The sequence below is a fragment of the Cyprinodon tularosa genome, unplaced genomic scaffold (genome assembly GCF_016077235.1).
Source record: "Cyprinodon tularosa strain WSP-4 unplaced genomic scaffold, ASM1607723v1 ctg62, whole genome shotgun sequence".
Taxonomy (NCBI): domain Eukaryota; kingdom Metazoa; phylum Chordata; class Actinopteri; order Cyprinodontiformes; family Cyprinodontidae; genus Cyprinodon; species Cyprinodon tularosa.
Window position 1 is genome coordinate 772,804 of NW_024039363.1, and position 20,647 is coordinate 793,450.

A 20,647-nucleotide genomic window follows, 5' to 3' on the forward strand; every position below is an offset into this window, starting at 1 on the left:
TGGGGGGAGAAGAAGCATCTTTGGATGGAATCAAAACTATGCTGAGATTAGAGTTCAAAGACATTTTAAAATCCTTAACAGATTAATAAAAAACACTTTAAGGAGGATTTTGCAGGTCTTACATACAGCATAACTGAGATATTTCAATATTTCTAATAGAGATTTTTATAAATACTTACAGATTCGTCATTTTGTGAACTCTCTCAGGAGGACAGGAAAACTACGTACAAAATTGTCTGAGTTAGAGAATACAATTGTTTTGACCAAATCTTCTAAGGGACTTATATCTAAGATATATAGTTTGTTATCTGGCTCTGACTCCTCAGGTTATGATGCCATGAAGCTGGTGTGGGAGTATGATCTGGGGTTGACGTTCAATCCAACAGATTGGGAGGAAATCTGTGATGGGGTTTTCCCTAATTGCACTTCGCTTTCTATACACGAGCAGAATTTTAAACTCTTCTATCGAACATATTACACACCTGTTTGCCTTCGGAAAATGTTTCCTGATGCTTCAGATCTCTGTCATAAATGCAGAATACATAAGGGCACATTTATTCATTTATTTTGGTCTTGTGACTATATTCAAGTCTTCTGGAAGGCAGTTCATCTGGTGATACAAGAGATTATTGGTAAACAGTTCTCACTAACTTCCTCCTTCTGTCTTTTTAATCACACTTCAGGGATTTTCTTTAATGCAGATACCAAACATCTGGTTGCAATTCTCTTATTTCTGGCTAAGAAATGTATACTACTGAGGTGGTCAGCATCACTAGCCCCTACAGTCGATATGTGGTTATCACAAATGTCTGCTATTGTCGCAGTTGAAAAACTGACTTGTGACCTTCATCAAGAGTCGGACAAATTCCGAAGGATATGGGACCCGGTACAATCTTTTTTACAGAAACTGTAAATTCATTTTTTTTTTTTTTTTTTTTTTCTTTTTTTTTGATTTTTTCTCTCTATTTTTCTTTCTTTTTTTTTTTTTTTTTTTTTTCTTTTTTTTTTTTTTATTCAATATACCATACATTTGGTTGTCCGACAGTGTGGACCACTTTGAACCATGTCTGTTTGTATTTTGTGTATGTGGGCTGTATGTATGTATGATTCTTTTTTTCTCTTTTTTTTTTTTTCTTTTATGTGAACACCGCAGTGCTCCTTGTTGATTTGGGGTGGGTTGTTTTTGTTTGTTTGTTTATTTATTTGTTTGTTTGTTTTTGTTGATGTTTATATAAAGCTGTGAAAACTTAAAAAAGATAATAAAAAAAAAAAAAAAAAAAAACTGAGATATTTCTGTACATTTCATCTTCTGTTGTTACTTTTCATCACCTGAACAAAAGTATGAAATCTCCCGGCTGTGAGGAAGGTAAAATAAAAGGACAGTCTTAGATTCATTCCACACAGTTTAATGTTGAACCTGGTTACCGTTCATAAATCAAGGTCTCATTACTTCGTCAATAAAATGCAAACTTTCTGTCGAGAAATCTCTATTACATAATAAAAGAAGCATCAGAAGGCCTCTGTCAAATTCTTGGGATGTAGAGAAAGTTTTTCTTTTAAATTATTGAACAGTTAAAGAAAGAATCATCAATTGCATTAATAATAATACGCTCTGCTTATTATTATTTACTACAATCTTGACATTGCAGATGGACTAAAACAGAATAAAATATGCATTAGAGTAACAATATTCATGAATAGGGACATTGATATTACAAAATAAAAATATGAACAAAACATAAAACTGATAAACTTGTTAAAAATGTTTTTTTTTTTTTTTTTTACTAACTTGGTTATTAGTTGCTGACAGGAAAGGTTTTAAGGCAAATTCTGGTTGTAGAATAGAGTGTTACTTAAAGGATATGTTTATAACAAGAAAAAAGATTATATGTTTATTATTATCTATACAAATCAAACCTGGGGAGCTTATCAGGAGCCTGCAAATGATGGGAGAGATTCTGGGGCATAATTCCAGTTCTCATATCCAACTTTTAAGCTGAAGGATAAATCTAGAGAAGACAGTGATTTAAGGCCTGTATGACCAAAGTAACCAATGACATAGACTGCTTTCAAAAATTAGCTTATATCACAGTAATCCCCTTTAAGAGGTGAACTTAATTTAAACAGCAATGGAACTTAAGCTGTAAAAAATGCTGTAAAATAATCATTTCACAAAAAACAATGAAAATAGAACAAACTTAAGGTTGCAGGTAGATTATCAGTGATAATAATATTATAATAATCAAACTTTATTGATGTCACATTAAAGAAGTTTACCTCTGCATTAAATCCATCCCTTTGGGGCGCAGTGGGCTGAAATTGTTGGGCGCCTGGGGAACAATCAGGGTTTAAGGATCTTTCACATAGAGCCAGAGTGGCAGTCTATGGTAGTGGGTTTCAAACTCACAACCTCAGGATTCCAAGCCCTATGCTGTAACCACTAGGCCGCCACTCCCCTATGAGTAAACATCTAAGAACAAAAAGTGATGGAGCTATGGAAGCCCAAGGAGTGGATTAGAGAATACAGTCCAGATTATCTAAAAATGCAATCTTCATAAACCTCAAATTAGGTGAATTGATCAATTGTCTAGCCCCAATTACCTGGTCTGAATGGTGCTGTATATTACTCATAATGCTCCTGACAGGCCTGTCCTTGTTGATCTGTTTACATATGAGTCTTTTAGATTTTCAGTTTTCTTTTTTTAATAAAAACCTGCATTGCACAAAGACTGCACAGGTTTTTTTATTTAGAAAGTCTAAAGTCTTCAAAAGTAAGAAAGGTATAACTATAAAAGTTGTTTTAAATGGAGGATCTTACCTTTATAGGAAAAAGAGAGCAAACTGTGTATCATTCATTCCAGTTCCCTCCTTGTTAAAAGCTTCCTCTCTAATCTTGTCTTATTTCGTTGCTCATCAGATTTCAGTTTGGTGTTTATGGTTGAACTAGAAAGCTTTTATTTTCTTACTCTTGTGTGGAGACTGTGATGGGGTTGAAGTTGTACTTGTTGCTGGTCTGTTGTGATCAATATTCACAAACCGTCGCCCCTGTTCTCAGCGGCGGAGAGTGAACAGCGTAGGCAGGTAAACAGGAGGGCATGATTCGTAGCACCCAGAGAGTTCGGCCACAATCAGTCTCTCATGAACTGGCTGATGGAGCAAATAGGGAAAACTGTTCTAATAACATGTTCTAATAACATGTTACATCTTGTTTTATTATTAATGTATTGATATGGTGTTCATACTGCTTCTGCTTTTATTAGGTTGAGTAAACAATCAAGTTTTATTCTGTATCATGTTGGTAATTAAAGCTTTTTTAATTAAACATTAATTCAATTTTAAATCCAGGAGAAAAATCGATTTTATAAATGCTTCTTTTGCATATGATAAAAATTGGATCATCAAATTAAATTTTTTGGGAGTTATAAAGTTGAGAACTTAATGAATCTGCTTCCTATTAGTTGCAGTAAATTCACAATGTCAGAATTTACATTAGAATTTTGATGGAATTTTATGATTTACTGTGAAAAGATTTAGACTTTTCTCTTTTATTGTTGCAATCTTGTTTCCCCCCAGATGGAGAAGGTAGAAGAGGACCTGATCCGCTCCAAAACCCTAAGAGAGAAACAGGCCAAGGAGTTCTCTCAGCAGCTTGATGCACTGAGACAGAAATACGAGCAGCAGGTTTGTATAAAGCTGGGACTCACTGTTCCTGTTGCTTTTATTCCACATCGTAACATTCTCTATGTTATGAGTGAAAGTTTTGCCTGTCTAAGCTGACTTCTATTTAAAATACTCTCTTCCCTCGTTCCCATCTGTGCTACTTGTTATCTTGTGTCAAACACTTTACATTAAGACTCAGTTTCTGCTCAGCAGGCATTTTAACTTTGGCCTTTTGAACACTAATGCAGGCAGCATGGGCGACGCATGCTTTCTCATTATATGTTTATGGTTCTTTCTCAGTTTAGGGACAAGGAATCATTATGAAAACACTCTGGCTGAAGTTGTGATGCTAGATTAAGTTAATCTACAGGGCTGGATACTTTTCAGGAAGCGGATTCAATTATGTAAGGGAAGAAAAACACTTGAGATTAATTTAACATGCTTCACATACATGTTTGAATAACAAGCCTAAGCAGAGTTGTATAGTTACAGACCATAACAGCATTGACTAAATTTACTGTAAAACTTGATTAGGATCTATAACGTTTTATTGCGGTTTATGCTAGGACTGGACAATTAATTGCATTTTCAATTCAATTTAAATGGGAAATTATTTTTCTAAATTGCAGAGGTAGTTTGGCCTTATTACTCTTTATAAGAGTAAGACACAACCTCCATCCAGTCCTTTAGGTGGTCTTGATGCGCTCAAAGTAGGATTGCAGCAGAAGGGAGGAAAGAGTTGCAGGTAGTGCTCAGATCCATGCATGCGACTTCGAAGTAAGCATTTTTTCTATGTAACAGAAAAATCTGCAACAATGGAGCAATCAAGACCATAAAAACAATGGAAGCCTGGAGCAACCATTGGCCTCAGCATAACAGCAGAGAATAGTCTCAGTTTTAGTTTAGAAAATATCTCAATTTTTATTTTTTTGGAAAAAATCGCCCAGCAGTATTTCACGCACTTAAAAAAGGAACCAATAGTATGTGTGCAGTTATTTACTGTAGGAAAGTTAATGTGTGTTTTATACTTTTTTTGTATTATTATTAGCAATCCCTAAAACTATATGTATAGGTATTAATCAAATCTCATTTTACTTGAGAGTGCTAAGAAATATTTAGGGTTTGATTCATAGAATTCAAATAAATTTTATGAATTAATGCCCTAGTTTATAAAAACATGTCTCACAAAAGTTATGAAAATAACAGATCTAGTTCAACACATCATTTGGTTAAAATAGCAGACAGACAAGCTGACAAAATTTACAATAAAGGAATGGTTTTAGACATACAAGATTTACATTCAAAAGCAAATACTTCCTGATCTACTATGAAATGTGCTTTACACAGAGATCAATAAAATCCTCATTACTCCAAAAAAGCTAAAAACAAAAACATCTTTCTATTTTGGCAAGTTTGCCTTTATTTCTCAGAATGTGCCCCTTGGTTACTGCTGCTCAGGGTAGATTACAATTCATAGGGGTCTGATATAAACAATTACACCTCACCTACATAATTGCTTTATAATGCCTTGACAATCCGGACCTAAAATTCAAGAGTATGTTAAATAAAATATTGAAATATTCAAAGGAAACATATAAAATGTTTTAATGACAATACAAGGAAACATTTACATCATATTTAAATAGATAGAAACAAGAGCTGTGAGGGAGAAATATTCAAAGATCTATGTACCTTTTCATCTGGGTCTTTATCCAAAAATAAACGGTATGCAATGAAATATTTGCAGAATGTGCACCACTGCACAACAGATTATAGCTAATTTATGTATTTTAAACATCTGACAGACCACCCCCTAACATTTTCAACCAGTCTCATCCCGTCAACGAAAACACACCCATGAGTCGTCATGCTTTCGTCAACAAAGATCCATGTTTAGCCCATCAGTTCTCATTATTGTCATGAATGAAAGGAGCATCAACAGAATCATTTCGTCATTGTTGATAAAACAACACTGTTGGTCTGAAATCACATGCTTCTTAGGTCTTAAATACACTATATTGCCAAAAGTATTTGCTCACCTGCCTTGACTCACATATGAGCTTAAGTGACATCCCGTTCCTAATCCATAGGGTTCAATATGACGTCGGTCCACCCTTTGCAGCTAGAACAGCTTCAACTCTTCTGGGAAGGCTGTCCACAAGGTTTAGGAGTGTGTTTATGGGAATTTTTGACCATTCTTCCAGAAGCGCATTTGTGAGGTCGCACACTGATGTTGGACGAGAAGGCCTGGCTCTCAGTCTTCGCTCTAATTCATCCCAAAGGTGTTCTATCGGGTTGAGGTCAGGACTCTGTGCAGGCCAGTCAAGTTCATCCACACCAGACTCTGTCATCCATGTCTTTATGGACCTTGCTTTGTGCACTGGTGCACAGTCATGTTGGAAGAGGAAGGGGCCAGCTCCAAACTGTTCCCACAAAGTTGGGAGCATGGAATTGTCCAAAATGTCTTGGTATGCTGAAGCATTCAGAGTTCCTTTCACTGGAACTAAGGGGCCAAGCCCAGCTCCTGAAAAACAACCCCACACCATAATCCCCCCTCCACCAAACTTTACACTTGGCACAATGCAGTCAGACAAGTACCGTTCTCCTGGCAACCGCCAAACCCAGACCCGTCCATCAGATTGCCAGATGGAGAAGCGCGATTCGTCACTCCAGAGAACGCGTCTCCACTGCTCTAGAGTCCAGTGGCGGCGTGCTTTACACCACCGCATCCGACGCTTTGCATTGCACTTGGTGATGTATGGCTTGGATGCAGCTGCTCGCCCATGGAAACCCATTCCATGAAGCTCTCTGCGCACTGTTCTTGAGCTACATGAAGTTTGGAGGTCTGTAGTGATTGACTCTGCAGAAAGTTGGCGACCTCTTCGCACTATGCGCGTCAGCATCCGCTGACCCCGCTCCGTCAGTTTACGTGGCCTACCACTTCGTGGCTGAGTTGCTGTCGTTCCCAAACACTTCCATTTTCTTATAATACAGCTGACAGTTGACTGTGGAATATTTAGGAGCGAGGAAATTTCACGACTGGATTTGTTGCACAGGTGGCATCCTATCACAGTTCCACGCTGGAATTCACTGAGCTCCTGAGAGCGACCCATTCTTTCACAAATGTTTGTAAAAACAGTCTGCATGCCTAGGTGCTTGAATTTATACACCTGTGGCCATGGAAGTGATTGGAACACCTGATTCCAATAATTTGGATGGGTGAGCAAATACTTTTGGCAATATAGTGTATGTGCACAAGGGTAGTGATGACTCAGTACAACTTTCTTTTATTTATTTCCGATACGATATCAATATTAAAACTTTGAATATTGAAAAATACTGGTATTAATATCAGCACAGTTCATCTGTACTTTTATTTCTTTGTATTGTTTGGATGTTAGAAATGCTGAATGTGTGACATTACATAAACAAATAAATAGTCATCAACAAAAGTTATGAGAACAACTGACCAATGTGTTGTTAATCAATGGGTTACAGAAAATTTTAACAGAAGAAAATAAAGCCGCAGTGTTTATATCCACTTGCTGATATCGGATATTTAAGATGTAGACCGATACATTCCTAGAGTCGCATTTGGGCTCATATCAGTAATGGATTGTGCCATCCCTAAAAAAAAAAAAAAAAGACCAGTTTCTCTTAGCCACTCTTGTCATATAACCAAAGCAGCTGGTGTTGAGGCTTACTAAATCAAACTGCTTCAAGCTAGAGCTGGGTGTTATAGACCAAAAATAATACCGTACTTTCTGGACGATAAACCGCTACTTTTTTCCCGATGCTCCAATGGGACTTGTACAAAAGTTTGGCTTTCCTGTGGATTCTTCCCAACCTCCAGGGGCGGAAGTCAAAGTTGGAAACCAAAGAAGGAGCTCATTTTCATTTAGCACTAAGATATGCTAACAGCAGGCACAACAGTGAACAAATGTCCTGAATTCACACATTTAGACATCTATTTGCCTCAATAAAGCTGCTGACCCAATGAAGAGCTGACAAAGCCACATCTTTCATTAGAAGCTCTTATTGCAGTGAGCCAACAAGCTTGCATTCTTCTTCAAGCTATAGCAATATAGTTGAGAGCAGCAATACAACATTTAGAATAATTATAAAAAGGCACCTCTGAATCAAAGCTTTGTTTTTGGTTGGTCTTTATGGACCCAAATGCAGAGGCAGAGAGGCAGAGGTGAGTTCTTGTAGATTTAATCAGAGAAAATAGTTTAACAAAGGCAAGAATCCAAAATTCAGCTTAATATGTAACACAGGCCGGAACCATGGAGACATCAGGGGGAAATAATCACGAGGAGCCAGGGAGAGACGAGGTAGGAAGAAAACAGCATTGAGAAACCAGCAACGACAAGGAACCAACAAGGAGTGACAGCAGAGGGAGAGCATAAATAGCTGACTGAGACAAAGGCAGGGCTAACGAGCAGATAAGAAGCAGGTGTGAGTGGAGACAACGAGGAAGCCAAGGGGAAAGGAACACACACACACACAAGAGGGCAACAAAGGACAACAGAAAAACCTTAGAACTAACATAAATCTAGAAACTACAATAAAACAGGAATTAAACCAATAAAACTAGGAAACTAGGAAACATGGAGCAAAGGAAAGCACAACAGAACCAAAACCATGACACTTTGTCCCAAATGTCACACAGCACCCACAGTTTTTACCAAACAACTGTAAATAACCACAAGAAATATCTGAAAACTAGCTTACTAATTTGCACAAAAAATAAGAATTTTTAAATAGACATCCTGATATAAAGAAGTTTCATTATTTCCTTTCTTCTCAATATTCGTAAAATATCAACTTCTTGCCCTACTTAAAGCAGTTAGCATGTCCTGTAACATCTAACATTTGTCTTTCCTCAGCAGACTAAGACTGAGCTTTTTTTAAAGCAAATATATGTAGTTGATTTGGTGTAAAACAAAGAACTAAAAGTATGGTTATCTGTGATGCTAGATCTGCTAGAACACTGATGATGGGTCCTCACTTGGACTATTAAATTTGACGTTTTCTTTTTCGCATACTAAATACATTTGTAGCGTTAAAATAAAAGGCTGAAATAAAGGTTTGATTTTTAGATGTAAGATTAAACAATTGTAAACAACAGTGCAAGAATTCTTAAGGGTTCTACATATGCCAGTTCTGGTAACACAATTATTGTCAAATTATTTATCAAAGACATTTTAAAGAGACAGTTATAAAAAAGTTTGCCACTGCATGCTAACATCTAGTAGTGTGACCATGTGACACACCATAAGTACTAACTACTGTAAAATCTCTATTTTCCCTTATGTTTCCACAGCTTGATTGCTCCCCAAGTACTAAACCAGCACCAAACCTGTGCCTTAACAAGCATAGTAACTCATTTTCTGGCCAGATGGAGTTTAGGCTGCGTGTAATTTGCGGTAGATTGATGTGAATGAAAGGATATGAGGCCAGTGTTATTTCCAAGTAGAGAGGAAAGCAGTCACTTATTTTTGCACATGGCTGAACTGTTGTTTTGAAATGCAATAACCATTTCTCAAGAAAAGGAATGTTTCATTGCTAAAGACTGATAGAAAAACACATTGTTAATATAATCAAACAATACAGGTTAAGTCATCAAAAAGACATTTTAGCTTGTTTTTATAACCCATTAAATGGGTTTTTACAGCAAACTAAAATGGATTGTTTTTTCTACAGCGTTTTTTTTTCTTCTTGTGCATATAAAAAAAGCAGTTTAGCAAAATAACGTTTTTTTAGCTGTTAAATGGCGGATGAGGGAGACCACACACTAATGAGGAAGGCATTTGTCTTTGAGATAACAGAGACGATTGATCTGTCTGGCTGATGTGATATTCTGACAGCAGTTTTTCGTAATGCGTATTTAAATAGAAAGGAAGATGTTTTATTATTTATAAAAGCTATTTCATCTTGGTTGCTTTTTCACTGAAGCTTTTTAGCTCTTTATCTGTGTGTGTCTCAGGCCTGCATGTCTGTGTTGTTTCCCGCTCCAGAGAGATCAGTGTCACAAGACTGAAGAGGTCACGGTAATGTCATCGGTCAAAAAAGGAAATTCCCTCTAAGGCGGCTTTAAGTGGGTGAAATAGATCAGAGGGGAGTTGTTGGCCAGCTGACCCTCCATGATCTTGGGCCTGGTTTCTGGATCAGAGAGGTCTTATAGCTGGTTTGGAGACAGGAGCTTAAATACTGAGAGGAAACGCTCCACAGCTTTACCCTTCAGCCGTCATACTAGAGCTTTAAATGATAAAGAAATCCAGTTTACAGAGTTGAAAGCGTTAGTATCCTTTTATCCACACTCTGTTTATCAAACCCTGGAGAGGAGATGTTCATCTTTTTCACACCTGAAGCCATTCTTTCTTTTCGCGGGATGTTGTTCTTCCTCTTCAGAGCAAATATTCCCTTTTACCTCACTGCCCAGTCTCATTCATAATGTCTCTCAGCACACTTTGCTGGGCCATGTTGTCCTCCATTAATCTCTAGTGAGATGCATCCTGCTTTGTTTACCTTATCAGCCCATCGGGTGTAACTTGCTTAAATCTAATGACTCTTCTGGGGCACTATGCTCTGTCTGCATTTGCAGCTGCTGAGTGTTTTTAGTGAGAAGCCGCTTGACGTATTAGCTGTTGGGTTTCCCCCCGTATCAGTATTTCTAGTAGCAGCATGGAGGATGATCTCTATATTTTAACTTTGATATTAACCATTATTAAACATGATTATGTTTTAAAAGACAAAATGAAGTAGCGATCTGCCTGAGCCACGCTGTTGGAAAAACCTTTTCTATCTTTGTCTCTGGGTGTTTGGCAAATATTAGCTCATCATGGCAGAGTCATTATGCTGTCAGACAAAGTTGGGAATGTGATTTCACTAATTTGCATGTTTGTCTAACAATGGAAGTATATTTTCATGTTCAGCTTTATTCTCTATTGCATTGTCTAAATGTTGAGCATTTGTGTTTCCCCTTTCTTTCCTCCATCCTTGTACCTCCACAGCCCCCCTTTATTCCCTCTCTCTCTTTCTTTTCCATTACTCCCTGTTCTTCCATTGTTCATAACTTCCTGACGTGTTCCTTTGTTCTGTCCCTGCATCCTTTTTCGATCCCTTTCTTTGTTTTCTACCTCCCTTTTATCTGCCATTATTTCATTTCTTGTCCCAGTTTCATTCCTTTCCTTTGTCCTTATTGATCTCCTCTCTTTCATTGGGTTGTAGTATTGCAGTGGTGTGTTTGGGATCATATTTCAGTTCAATTAACCAATTTCATGTATATCAAAATCCATAGACCTAATCTTTGGATGCCAAAATGAATGTCTTTAAGACCTTCCCTACATTCTGAGGTTGACGTACAGCTTCTTGTTGGTGTTTCCTCATTCATGAACCACTCTGAACAGCTGAGTGTTCACAGCCAATGCCATGGACAGAGCAGGCATCGGGCACAGAGGTTGTCCATCTACGCTCCTCTGGATGGCCAGGTAGGGTGCCGTCATGCACAATGGGTGAGGATTAGCTTCAAAGCAGGGAGGCAAATGGGCCCTGGGCCCCTTCTGTCCTTTCAGGACTCAGGCTGGGTTTGAGTGGTGAGATGTGTGGGGGTCTCTTGTCCCCCACTCCACCGCAGGGGAGTGGGAACAGAACAGAGTCTGGGAAAGGCTTGGGAGCTTCACCGGCCAGCCTCACATCCCAGCAGGTGATTCCTCTTACAGCTCAGCTAGAAAAACAGACTTGCTAAGCTGACGGGATGATAAAACCGTAAAAAAGTAGATGGGTTTTGTTTTACCGCTAGAAGGGATTTCTTTTCTATTTTGGTTTGAGGATATTTTGTAAATCAAGTCTTCAGTATGTTTGTTAAAACCAAACTTTCCATTTATAACATTCGCCCCTCAACAGGGGACATCTCACTTTAGGAGCACAAACCTTAAATATCTACCAATCGCCACTTAGATATTATCTTCCAAGTATTCCCAGGAATTGTTAAGCCTCTTGCCCTCCAACTTTCTTACTTTTTCGGATTATAAGAATCATATTCTTCCCCTAAGCCGATTTTCACATGCTGTCAAGCGCATAGCATGGGGTGGTTACTGCAGCCAGATGGCTAACCCCTACCAGCTTTTTTCCATCCCAGGAATATACGGCTCATTCATATGCCGATCTCAGAATGGGACGAGAGAGACCGGTCTGAAGCGAGACACTTGGACATTAACGGCCAGTCCGTGCAATTAGTAGTGGGAGCCTTGAGGGTTTGAGGGAGCAGGATAGACGTTAACTCGTCACATTATGTCTCCACGTCTAATGATGTGAGGATGCAGAAAAGTTTCTGCTTTTTTTCTCCACACCCTCGCTAATCATGCCTAATTAGTACAGCGATCTGGTTGGATGAAAGTGGTGGAAGGAAACGGAACCAAGAAGGAAAAGGATGAAAGTGTAGATGGACGGGTTGTCATGACGACAGGGTTCTGAGCGTGTGTGTTGGCTGATGAAGTCTCTTTTTGTCGGCTTGTCCAATCAGATGGCTGAGCAGCGCGTGCAGCACGAGCAGGAGAGGATGCGGCTACAGCAGCAGCACAGCGCGGAAAAGGAGAACCTGGTCCAGGAGCACCAGCGGGAGGCGGGCAGCCTGGAGAGGCAGGCCAGGGCCACCCTGCAACAACACCAGCAACACGCTGAGGAGTGGAGGAAGCGCGATGCCCAGGTAGGGGGTCTCGACAGATCCACCTTCACAGGCGCAGACACACACTGACCCGTCGCTCTCCCGCGGATAACCATTTCGTATTTAGCCCATTGACGTTGTCCTGGGGTTTCTAAAGCACAGCAGGTTGGTACACTTTTAAACTTGAAGGGAGACATGTCTGACTTTCTGAATGCCAATTATTTAAGAAAAGGATGTTTACATAGAAAATCAAACACAAACTTAACTAAACTAAAGTACTTACAATAAATCTAACTTTTTGAGATTAGTTTTGCTTTATTAAATACCAAAGCAAATTTCTGGATGTGAAATGGTGATGTTGTCTGTTGTGTCTAATTCCATGCTATATTTTGTTTTGATTTTTAAATCCACACTTTTAGACGCCCTAGGAAGCTTCCCAAACCCCAGGCGAACTGTTGTTCCTTCACGGGGCTTTGTCCTCTCCCCGCGGGTAGCCTTCTCCTTCCAGAAAGCGCATTTTCATACTGTTATTACAGCATTTTCATTCACAATGACTGTATGGATTCTAGATCTGAATCAATGGATGTGTCAGACATTGAGGGGGGGCTGCTATTTTGTTCAGATTTACCCAAAAACAGCAGGTCTTCAGCCTAAACCCCTCCGCGGGGTCTTGGGCGCTCTCCAGCCCGGGTGTTAGATTGGTGCTCTGTGGGAAGCTATTTGATAAACCAGCCCCCAACTGGGATTGTGTTTGGCTTGTCAGGCTTCGTGGAGAAATAAAATTTGTCAGCATGCAAAATGTTTATTTATTGGACCTTGGCTGGAGAGGAATACTTGGGAAAGTACATACTAGGTGTAACATTTTTGGTTTATTTTGGAGAAAAAGCTCTAAATGAGTTACTCAAACCATTTTTTTTTTTTTTTACAAAAAAAAAAAAATATTTTTCTTTTCTATTTTCTTTATTTTTTCAACTTAACATTACTTTTTGTTTAAAAAAAATAAACCATTAAGTTGTAAAATATTTTGCCATTGTTTAAATGTTCTATTTTACTACAACTTATTCCAAAACCTAGGCAGGTTTAGCAGCATTCACAGCTAAAAGCCCTCCAGAAGCATCAAAGTCATGTATTTCTATAAATTTTCCTAAATGTCTTTAAAACCATTTTGTTCCTGTCATATGTTAGGGATTTTTGACCTGATATTCAGGGGGAGTTTTGTTTTTTCCAACATGTAAATGTAGGATCCATTTGTGAGGGTGTGATATCTGGAGATGCCGCCGAGTCGCTCGTGTCAAAGTGACATACGGTTTGACGAATCCCCGGCATCTGGGAGGGGGGTTCTGGATTGAAAACAAACTTCCCGCTGTCCTCATTCCGTATTCTCAGATCCCGCTGTTAGCCTAAGCGATCTGACACCTTCTTATTGTCAGGGCTTCCAAATGTCATTTCAGGCCATGAAAAGAAGGAAAACACAGTGACAAGTTCTCAGTCACTGATAACTGCAGGTTGACTGAAGTCCCTTCTAACTATAAAGTTTGCATGAAGTGCCTTTTCCAGCCCCTGAGAGCCCAGGCACATAAACTGTTCAGATAGATCCTGCTTGTCCTCATCCCTAAGAGGTCCAGAGCTACCAGTGAAAGAGTACAGCCAGCTCCAGTGGCTCTTTCCCCAGGATGAGTAATACCTGCTCATCCCCTTGTTCTGGGGTGAAACTAATAAACAGCGTTACTGACTCGTGTTTAAGCAGATCTGTCAAAGCAGCAGATTTACAGGAGAGCTGGATAAGTTAAAGAGTAACACAACTTCATCCCACAATTCTGCATCACTTAGGATTTGTGTAGTGGCTCTATGAAAGCTTTTATCAGATGCGAAAGAGAGATTTTGGTCATTTGTGTATAGTGATGAAATGTGTGGCTGCCCGCAGACAGCTCTATGTGTTTCTATTAGCTAATCAATGCCCTCCACTATGGAAGCAAATCGTTACCATATTTAAAATGAAAAAGCATTTTCAGAAATGCTTTTTCATTTTAAGAATGTGGCTGCATTGATTGACTCATAAATGAAATTAGTAATCAATCATCCTATTTTCATTTTCTTCTTCAACACTGCTCATCCTTTTACTTAATTAAAATGAAAAAGAAAAAGACATTTGAGATTTATTTTTCAAAATGTACCCCAGCAAATACATACCAAACTTCAATTTGAAATGTAAAATTTGAAAATGAAAAAGCATCTGTCTCTGTTTCATTTCTGTTTTTGTAACATTCCAGGAGATAATTTATTCATTTTATACAATAACCAGACTAACTTCTAAATATTAAGAAGTAAAAAGTTAAACATTATTTCTAATAGATTTGTAGTTATCATTCCAAATATCAGTGTGTTTATTAGTTGGGTCGTCGTAATGCGGTTTCAGAGATTTCTAATTCTAAAGCATATGTAATCAGTACTATTCTTAGTTTGTAGTTTCTTAATTTACTTGCTCTGTTTACTGTTTTTTCTTTCTATTTTTGGAATTTGCTGTTCATCTGCAGCTTTCACTCTCCCCCGTCGTCCGGTTGTCATTTAGTCCTGAGACCTTTCAAAGTGTGTTTAGCGATTAAAAACCTAAACGTAATTTTGAAGGTATTCGCCAAAAGCTAAGTCAGTACTGAACATCTTCTAAAACGAGGCAAGTTTATAGTCATCGCTATAAGTTGCCAAATTGATCATTTTTTAATACAAGACAATCGACAGCTTCCCCCTAAGCGTGCTCATCGGCTCCCGTCCTGTCTGCCCTCTGGTGGAAGTCCGTTATATCTGCACACGCTGATCAATAAGCAGAGTTTTCATGAAAATCCTTTATTGAAATAGAAAATAAAATGTTAAAAAAAAAAGTTTCTAAAGTGAGCCACTCATGTTATCAATAATAAATAAAAACTTTTAAAGTTTTTTATGAAAAACTGGTGCAATTATAAAAATTGTAAAGCGATATGTGTCATCAGATGTAATTAAGCTGCTTTCTGCATCTGATGGCATATGGTTGATATAATTGTAGCTGCAAAATAGGATGAAAGCTTGACCATAACTCACACTATTTGGACAAAACAAAGTGTTCTTCAGCACTTTTTTCCTCTCCGTATATCTACTTCATAGTGTTATATAGTGCACTGCAGAAATCATTATTCGTTTACAAACTAATGGCCGTAGAAAGTTTTATATTTTAAATACATCTGACTTAAACTTGCAGAAACTGTGTTTGTTTATCTGATCTAAAGCACCTCATTCATATTTCCCACCTGTTCCTCCTCAAGCTCATCTAACAGGTCATTATTTCTCTCCTAACGGACTGTATACACCATCTGCATTTTAACAGCAGTGAAAAAAGTGTATTTTTTTAGGTCTTTTGCCTCGGTTGTGGTGAACTAAATTGAATATTTTTTGTTTTTGTTGTTGCTCTTCTTTTTCTTTTTTTCTTTTTTTGGTTTCAGAGGTTTTCAATCCGGAGACACGATTAAACCGCATCAGATGAAAAGGATGATGACAGACTGTGTCAAAGCAGAGATAAAAAGGACAGCCTAGACTGAGATGGGCTCTGATGTGCCATCATTCTTGCATAAAAATGTTTTGTTACTTGCTAATATTCTGTTACAAACTAATATCCAACATTCGCCGAAGGTCCGTAATGTTCTGACTGCATGGCATATTAAAAGTTCCCCGGTCTCCTTGAGCTTCTTGCGTTCGGCGTTTTCAGTTTGCTTACCCAATGTTGGAATCCTGTCTGTGCTACTTATCAAACTCTCTCTTTAAAAGAGTTCACCCCACCCCCATGGGCCCGGTTCTGATCACAGCTGAAGTCATCAGTGAGCTCTGATGCTCTCTGATGTGTTACAACATGCTTCCTTATAAACCATCAAGTCATTTTTTATGTGCATACATCACACCCAAGATGTCAGCCAGATACATATTTTAACCGACTGACAGAAGTGAGTAACTCGCTGCCATGCTCAGCTGTGTCTGATAACCGCAGACTGTTATTTAGTTTCAAACATGATGAGAAAATGATGTTATGTGACAGAATCACCAGCAATACGTTCATAAAGAACACAAACAGGAAGCAGGATTCAGATGTTGCAAAAGATTTTATGATGGTCACAAGTTTCTTTAGAAGTGAAATCTGAAAAATGTGGCCTGTACTTCTGTTTACTCCTCCTTACCCTCAGAACCAAATAACAGTTTTGGCCTTTAGAACTCATTAATAACTACAGGGTGATTTATTCTCAGCAAAGATCCAGCTTCAGTATTTAAATCATGTTAGATAGCGCAGTTAAATCGCCAGCATCAGTTGATTGGATGATTTAGTAAAATAAAATAAAATCCTATTAAAACAGCAGTTAGAGGGAGAGGTTTCTTTTCCAGCAGAACATCCTAAAACTAAGGAATGTTTTAGATCGAAGCGTTTCTATATGGCCTAGTCAAAGTCTAGGTGCTAATTTGAAAGTGAAAATGTGTAGCGTAACTTTTAAAGACCTGCTTCATCCAATCGGACTGATCCTCAGCTATTTTACAAAGATTTAGCAACAATTTCTCAAAGTTTATCAGTGTGCAAAGCCGATTAAGACAAAAAATTGCAGCAAAGGATATTACTATATATTACTTCCACAGATCATAGTTTGTATTTGTTCACATCACACAACTTTATCTGCAGAGATCATAAGTATTGGGCACTTTTAAAAACATGCAGCTGAGGATTTGAAAGCAAAGGGACAAGGCTCACGGAGCATTCACCTATGTGAGACCGTGCTGAGCTCTGTGTTGATCCTGCACTCTGTCCAAACGTAAGCAAAGCTGCTCTTTATCGTTTCAGCTTTTTATTTAGTCCTATGTTGCATTAGCAGTTCTTATGGTTTTCACACCCTGATCCCCTCCTGATAAGATTCAAGGGCCTGATAATGATGGATTGAAATTAACCTCCACTCCTTTGTGAGGAGTGTTAAACACATGGAGATCAGTGGACAGAAGGACTATCTGTGGTGGATCATCTAATTAGGAGCTGAATAAAGAACAATAACTATACTTTACAGATATATTGTACTCTTTTTTTGCCCTACAATGCAGACTTTTGAGCTGGTTTATAACCTCACATCTACATAAAACACCTTAAAGTGTGTAGCTGTAGCATCATGGAATGTAAATAGTTTCCAAGGATCTTCCTGTGATGTTTTCACATGTTTCTCATGTGTTTTTGTGTGATTGTAGGAGTTGCTGCTCTGGAAAATCCTGCACCTAATTATTAAAATACTTTGTATAAAAAATAAAACAAAATCAGCTTTAGTCAAACTGAGAATTACGTATTAAAAAGTCTCCAGGGTTCTCATCGTATTGCCTCTTGCCCCTGATTGCAAAAGCAGAGGCGAGAAAATTGGAAAAGATCAGACAGAATTTAGGGGACATGATTTTTTGTTTGTTTTCTTTGAATGTGCTGCTTGTTATTCTGAGTGTGTGAGACAACTAGATATTGCGTCTTTGTACACACGCCTGTGTGCACGAGGAGATGTGTCTTGTGAACCAGCGCAGACAGTGAGGGTAACTGGTAGCCACAGCTTCTGCTAGTTTTTGTAACACTCCTTTCAAGTCCCTTTTGCTTCTCCTTAGTGCCCCCTAAACAAAAGCACTTCAGACATTGGCTGTCTGATGGCCTTAACGCAGTGTTGTCCGGGGACGCTTGCGCCTTTCGGGGGGCTGGGGACCAAGCAGGAGGCAGAACACATGCTGCTCACCAAAGCAACACAAAGGACAGTAATGAGGATGTGCAATAAGTAGGGAGTCGGTGCAATACAGGTGTGATAGGGTGAAACAATGCTCTTCATCCTAGACCTGGCAACACTTTAACATCATAGTTATGCTTCTAGTTGGTAGAGTCTTCCTAGAAGCTGGAGGTGTTCATGTTTATTCAGTCTAATTACTTTTGAGTGTCTGAGGGCATCTTATTTAGCTCAATGATAAGAGTTCATGCTTCTAAAAAGAACTAATATTTTCTCTTTTGATGTTTAAAAGCTTCAGAAAATCCAGTTTTTTTCTTTAAAAACTGTCTCAATCATCCCTTTTTTATGACTTTTATTTAATTTGTCTTTCTTCTAATTCATTATGTTAACTCCAGAGTTCTAGTTTTGTCAGACTGGTTTATTTTCATAGATTTTAGGGACGACTCGTTTCTACTGGATACCATTTCTGATCTGTTATTTGAACTCTCACTGATAAGGTTATTAAATGTGTTCTGAGAAAAGTCAAAGCTGAGAGATTTTAAAGGAGTTGGTTCAAAGGCCACCACCCACTTCCATACAGAGGTTAGAGAGTAGCAGAAATAGAGTTAATCCACACCATATCTCATTATCCCCTCTTCATCAGCCCACCTCTTTCCTCAAACTCTACTGTTTCTTTTAAAGCAATAATTATCAGAATGTTCAGAAAGACTATCTTTGGACTAAGGCTTTTTTTCTGTTATCCTGCAGACAATTTCTGATTTGGAGTCCCAGGTATCCAGTTTACATGAGGAGCTCCAGAAGGTCCACGCCCTGCACAAGCAAAAGCTGGCAGAGATGGCGTTACTTCAGGAGGAGGAGAGGCAGACAGCAGCCCTCAATAAGGAGGCATCGATGCAGCAGCTGCGCTCCGACATGGAGCGGATTGCCAAAGACCTGAAGAGGAGCCACCAGCAGGAGATGGATGCCACTCTGAAGAAGGTAAATAAAGGAGCTGAGAGTAAGGGAAAAAAAACATTGAAATCCTCTATAGTCTCTGCATAAAAACAAACCAAAATAATGTGATCAGTATATTTTATTTATTAGATGTCCAAAACACAAGGTGGTAAAACTAACGAAGCTGGAGGGAAATGATAGGTGGTTTATCACATTCTCTTTTTCTTGACAAACTAAGCAGTGTAGTCAGTTTCCAGTCACAGTATAAACAAACCGTTCATGTTTACAGTATTTAAAACTTGCTTATATTCAGATAGGAATTCAAATATCTCCCTTTAATATGCAGACTATCGGGGTGACCCGGTGTCATGTTGCTCTGATTCAGCTGCAGGATGCATTTTATCTCGACAGACCAGCAGTTTGGGAATCCTTCCCAACCTCGACACTCCAACCCTTCCTTCACAGGTTGCTCTCTGTCTGCTGTTACAGTAGAGGTGCATGTGTTCATCTACCTGTTAAAACTAGGGGTCAGTCAGACTTGATGAGAGTCTAGAGGGTGCATAGTCCACGTTTTACATATATGTGCAAATGAGGAGGTAAATGGGTTTAAAAATGCTTTCCATGGCATGAAAAGCGCTGAGCAGAACCTCAGGTAGGGAGCCCAGATGCCAGTCAAAGAGCGCATACACTCATGATAAATGAATGTATAGAAGGTATTTCAGTGTAGCGGCCTGCTACTCTGAAATATGTCAGGAATTAAAATACATCAGCTGTTAGCAGTGACCATTTGAAGCAAGGGCAAAAAGAAACCTTTTACTGAAAGGTTCACCATACCGCAGGATGACGGCTTTGAATATACAACTGGAGCTACTCTGGAACAGTTTTAATCAGGGTGAGCTGAATCCAGTCCTGCAGCGCTTCTTTTTTTGCAACTTTTAGATGCACCTTTTCTTAGTGTATAGATTTTATTCCCAACCCTGGCCTTAACATCTGGCCGTAATATCAGGTAGGACAGTGAGGTTTGGGTCTGGCTTTAAGATTTTACTTTTCTTTCAAGTGACATAAGTCTATTAACTTGTGGTACTAGTAATGTTGTTGTTTACTCTTTTTTTAAACAAGAGAGAAAGTTTGGCACAGCAGTTAAGTCAACATAAGCAGGGTGTGAACATGGCCCCTCTATGTGTTTGGATCAATTCTGAACAATCAGTCAGGATGAAGCCACACTGGAAAGAAATCGAAATAAGTAATTTTTTCTTAAAATAAGTGTATTTGATCTTGGATTGAGGAGGTAAAAGACACTTTTTGCAAATGGACCAAGATTATTTCCACTTAAAATAAGAAAACACAATTGCCTTATCTTATTTCAAGTGCATTTTATCTAATTATCTTATTTTAAGAGTAAAAATACTGATTCCATTTGCAAACTATCTCATTTACCTACTGAAATTAATGGTAAATACACTTAATCTAAGAAAATTTTACCTATTTATAGATCATTTTTCCAGTGCATGAGATGAGCTCATTCTACAGCTGAAGGTGTGGCGACAGAAAGCCCATCTGAACCTGCTGTGCTACACCTTCTGCACCACCACACAACACCCTGAGCCTTGGGCCTGTACTGACAGAGTGCAGTTTAACCTAA

General features: G+C 38.6%; 1 protein-coding gene across 3 annotated transcripts in view; it reads left to right on the forward strand.

Annotated features, from left to right (window-relative positions):
• The window catches only part of cep112 (centrosomal protein 112), a 182,547-nt gene that overhangs the window by 72,509 nt on the left and 89,391 nt on the right, over positions 1–20,647 (forward strand). For 2 of the 3 annotated variants that reach the window (XM_038307796.1, XM_038307797.1), the window contains 3 exons: positions 3,574–3,681; positions 12,188–12,370; positions 18,820–19,050. In XM_038307796.1, coding sequence (XP_038163724.1) covers positions 3,574–3,681; positions 12,188–12,370; positions 18,820–19,050 — 522 coding nt within the window. Of the gene's footprint in view, positions 1–3,573; positions 3,682–12,187; positions 12,371–18,819; positions 19,051–19,416; positions 19,921–20,647 lie in introns of those variants that run through there. The other variant, XM_038307798.1, reaches the window with a different exon arrangement.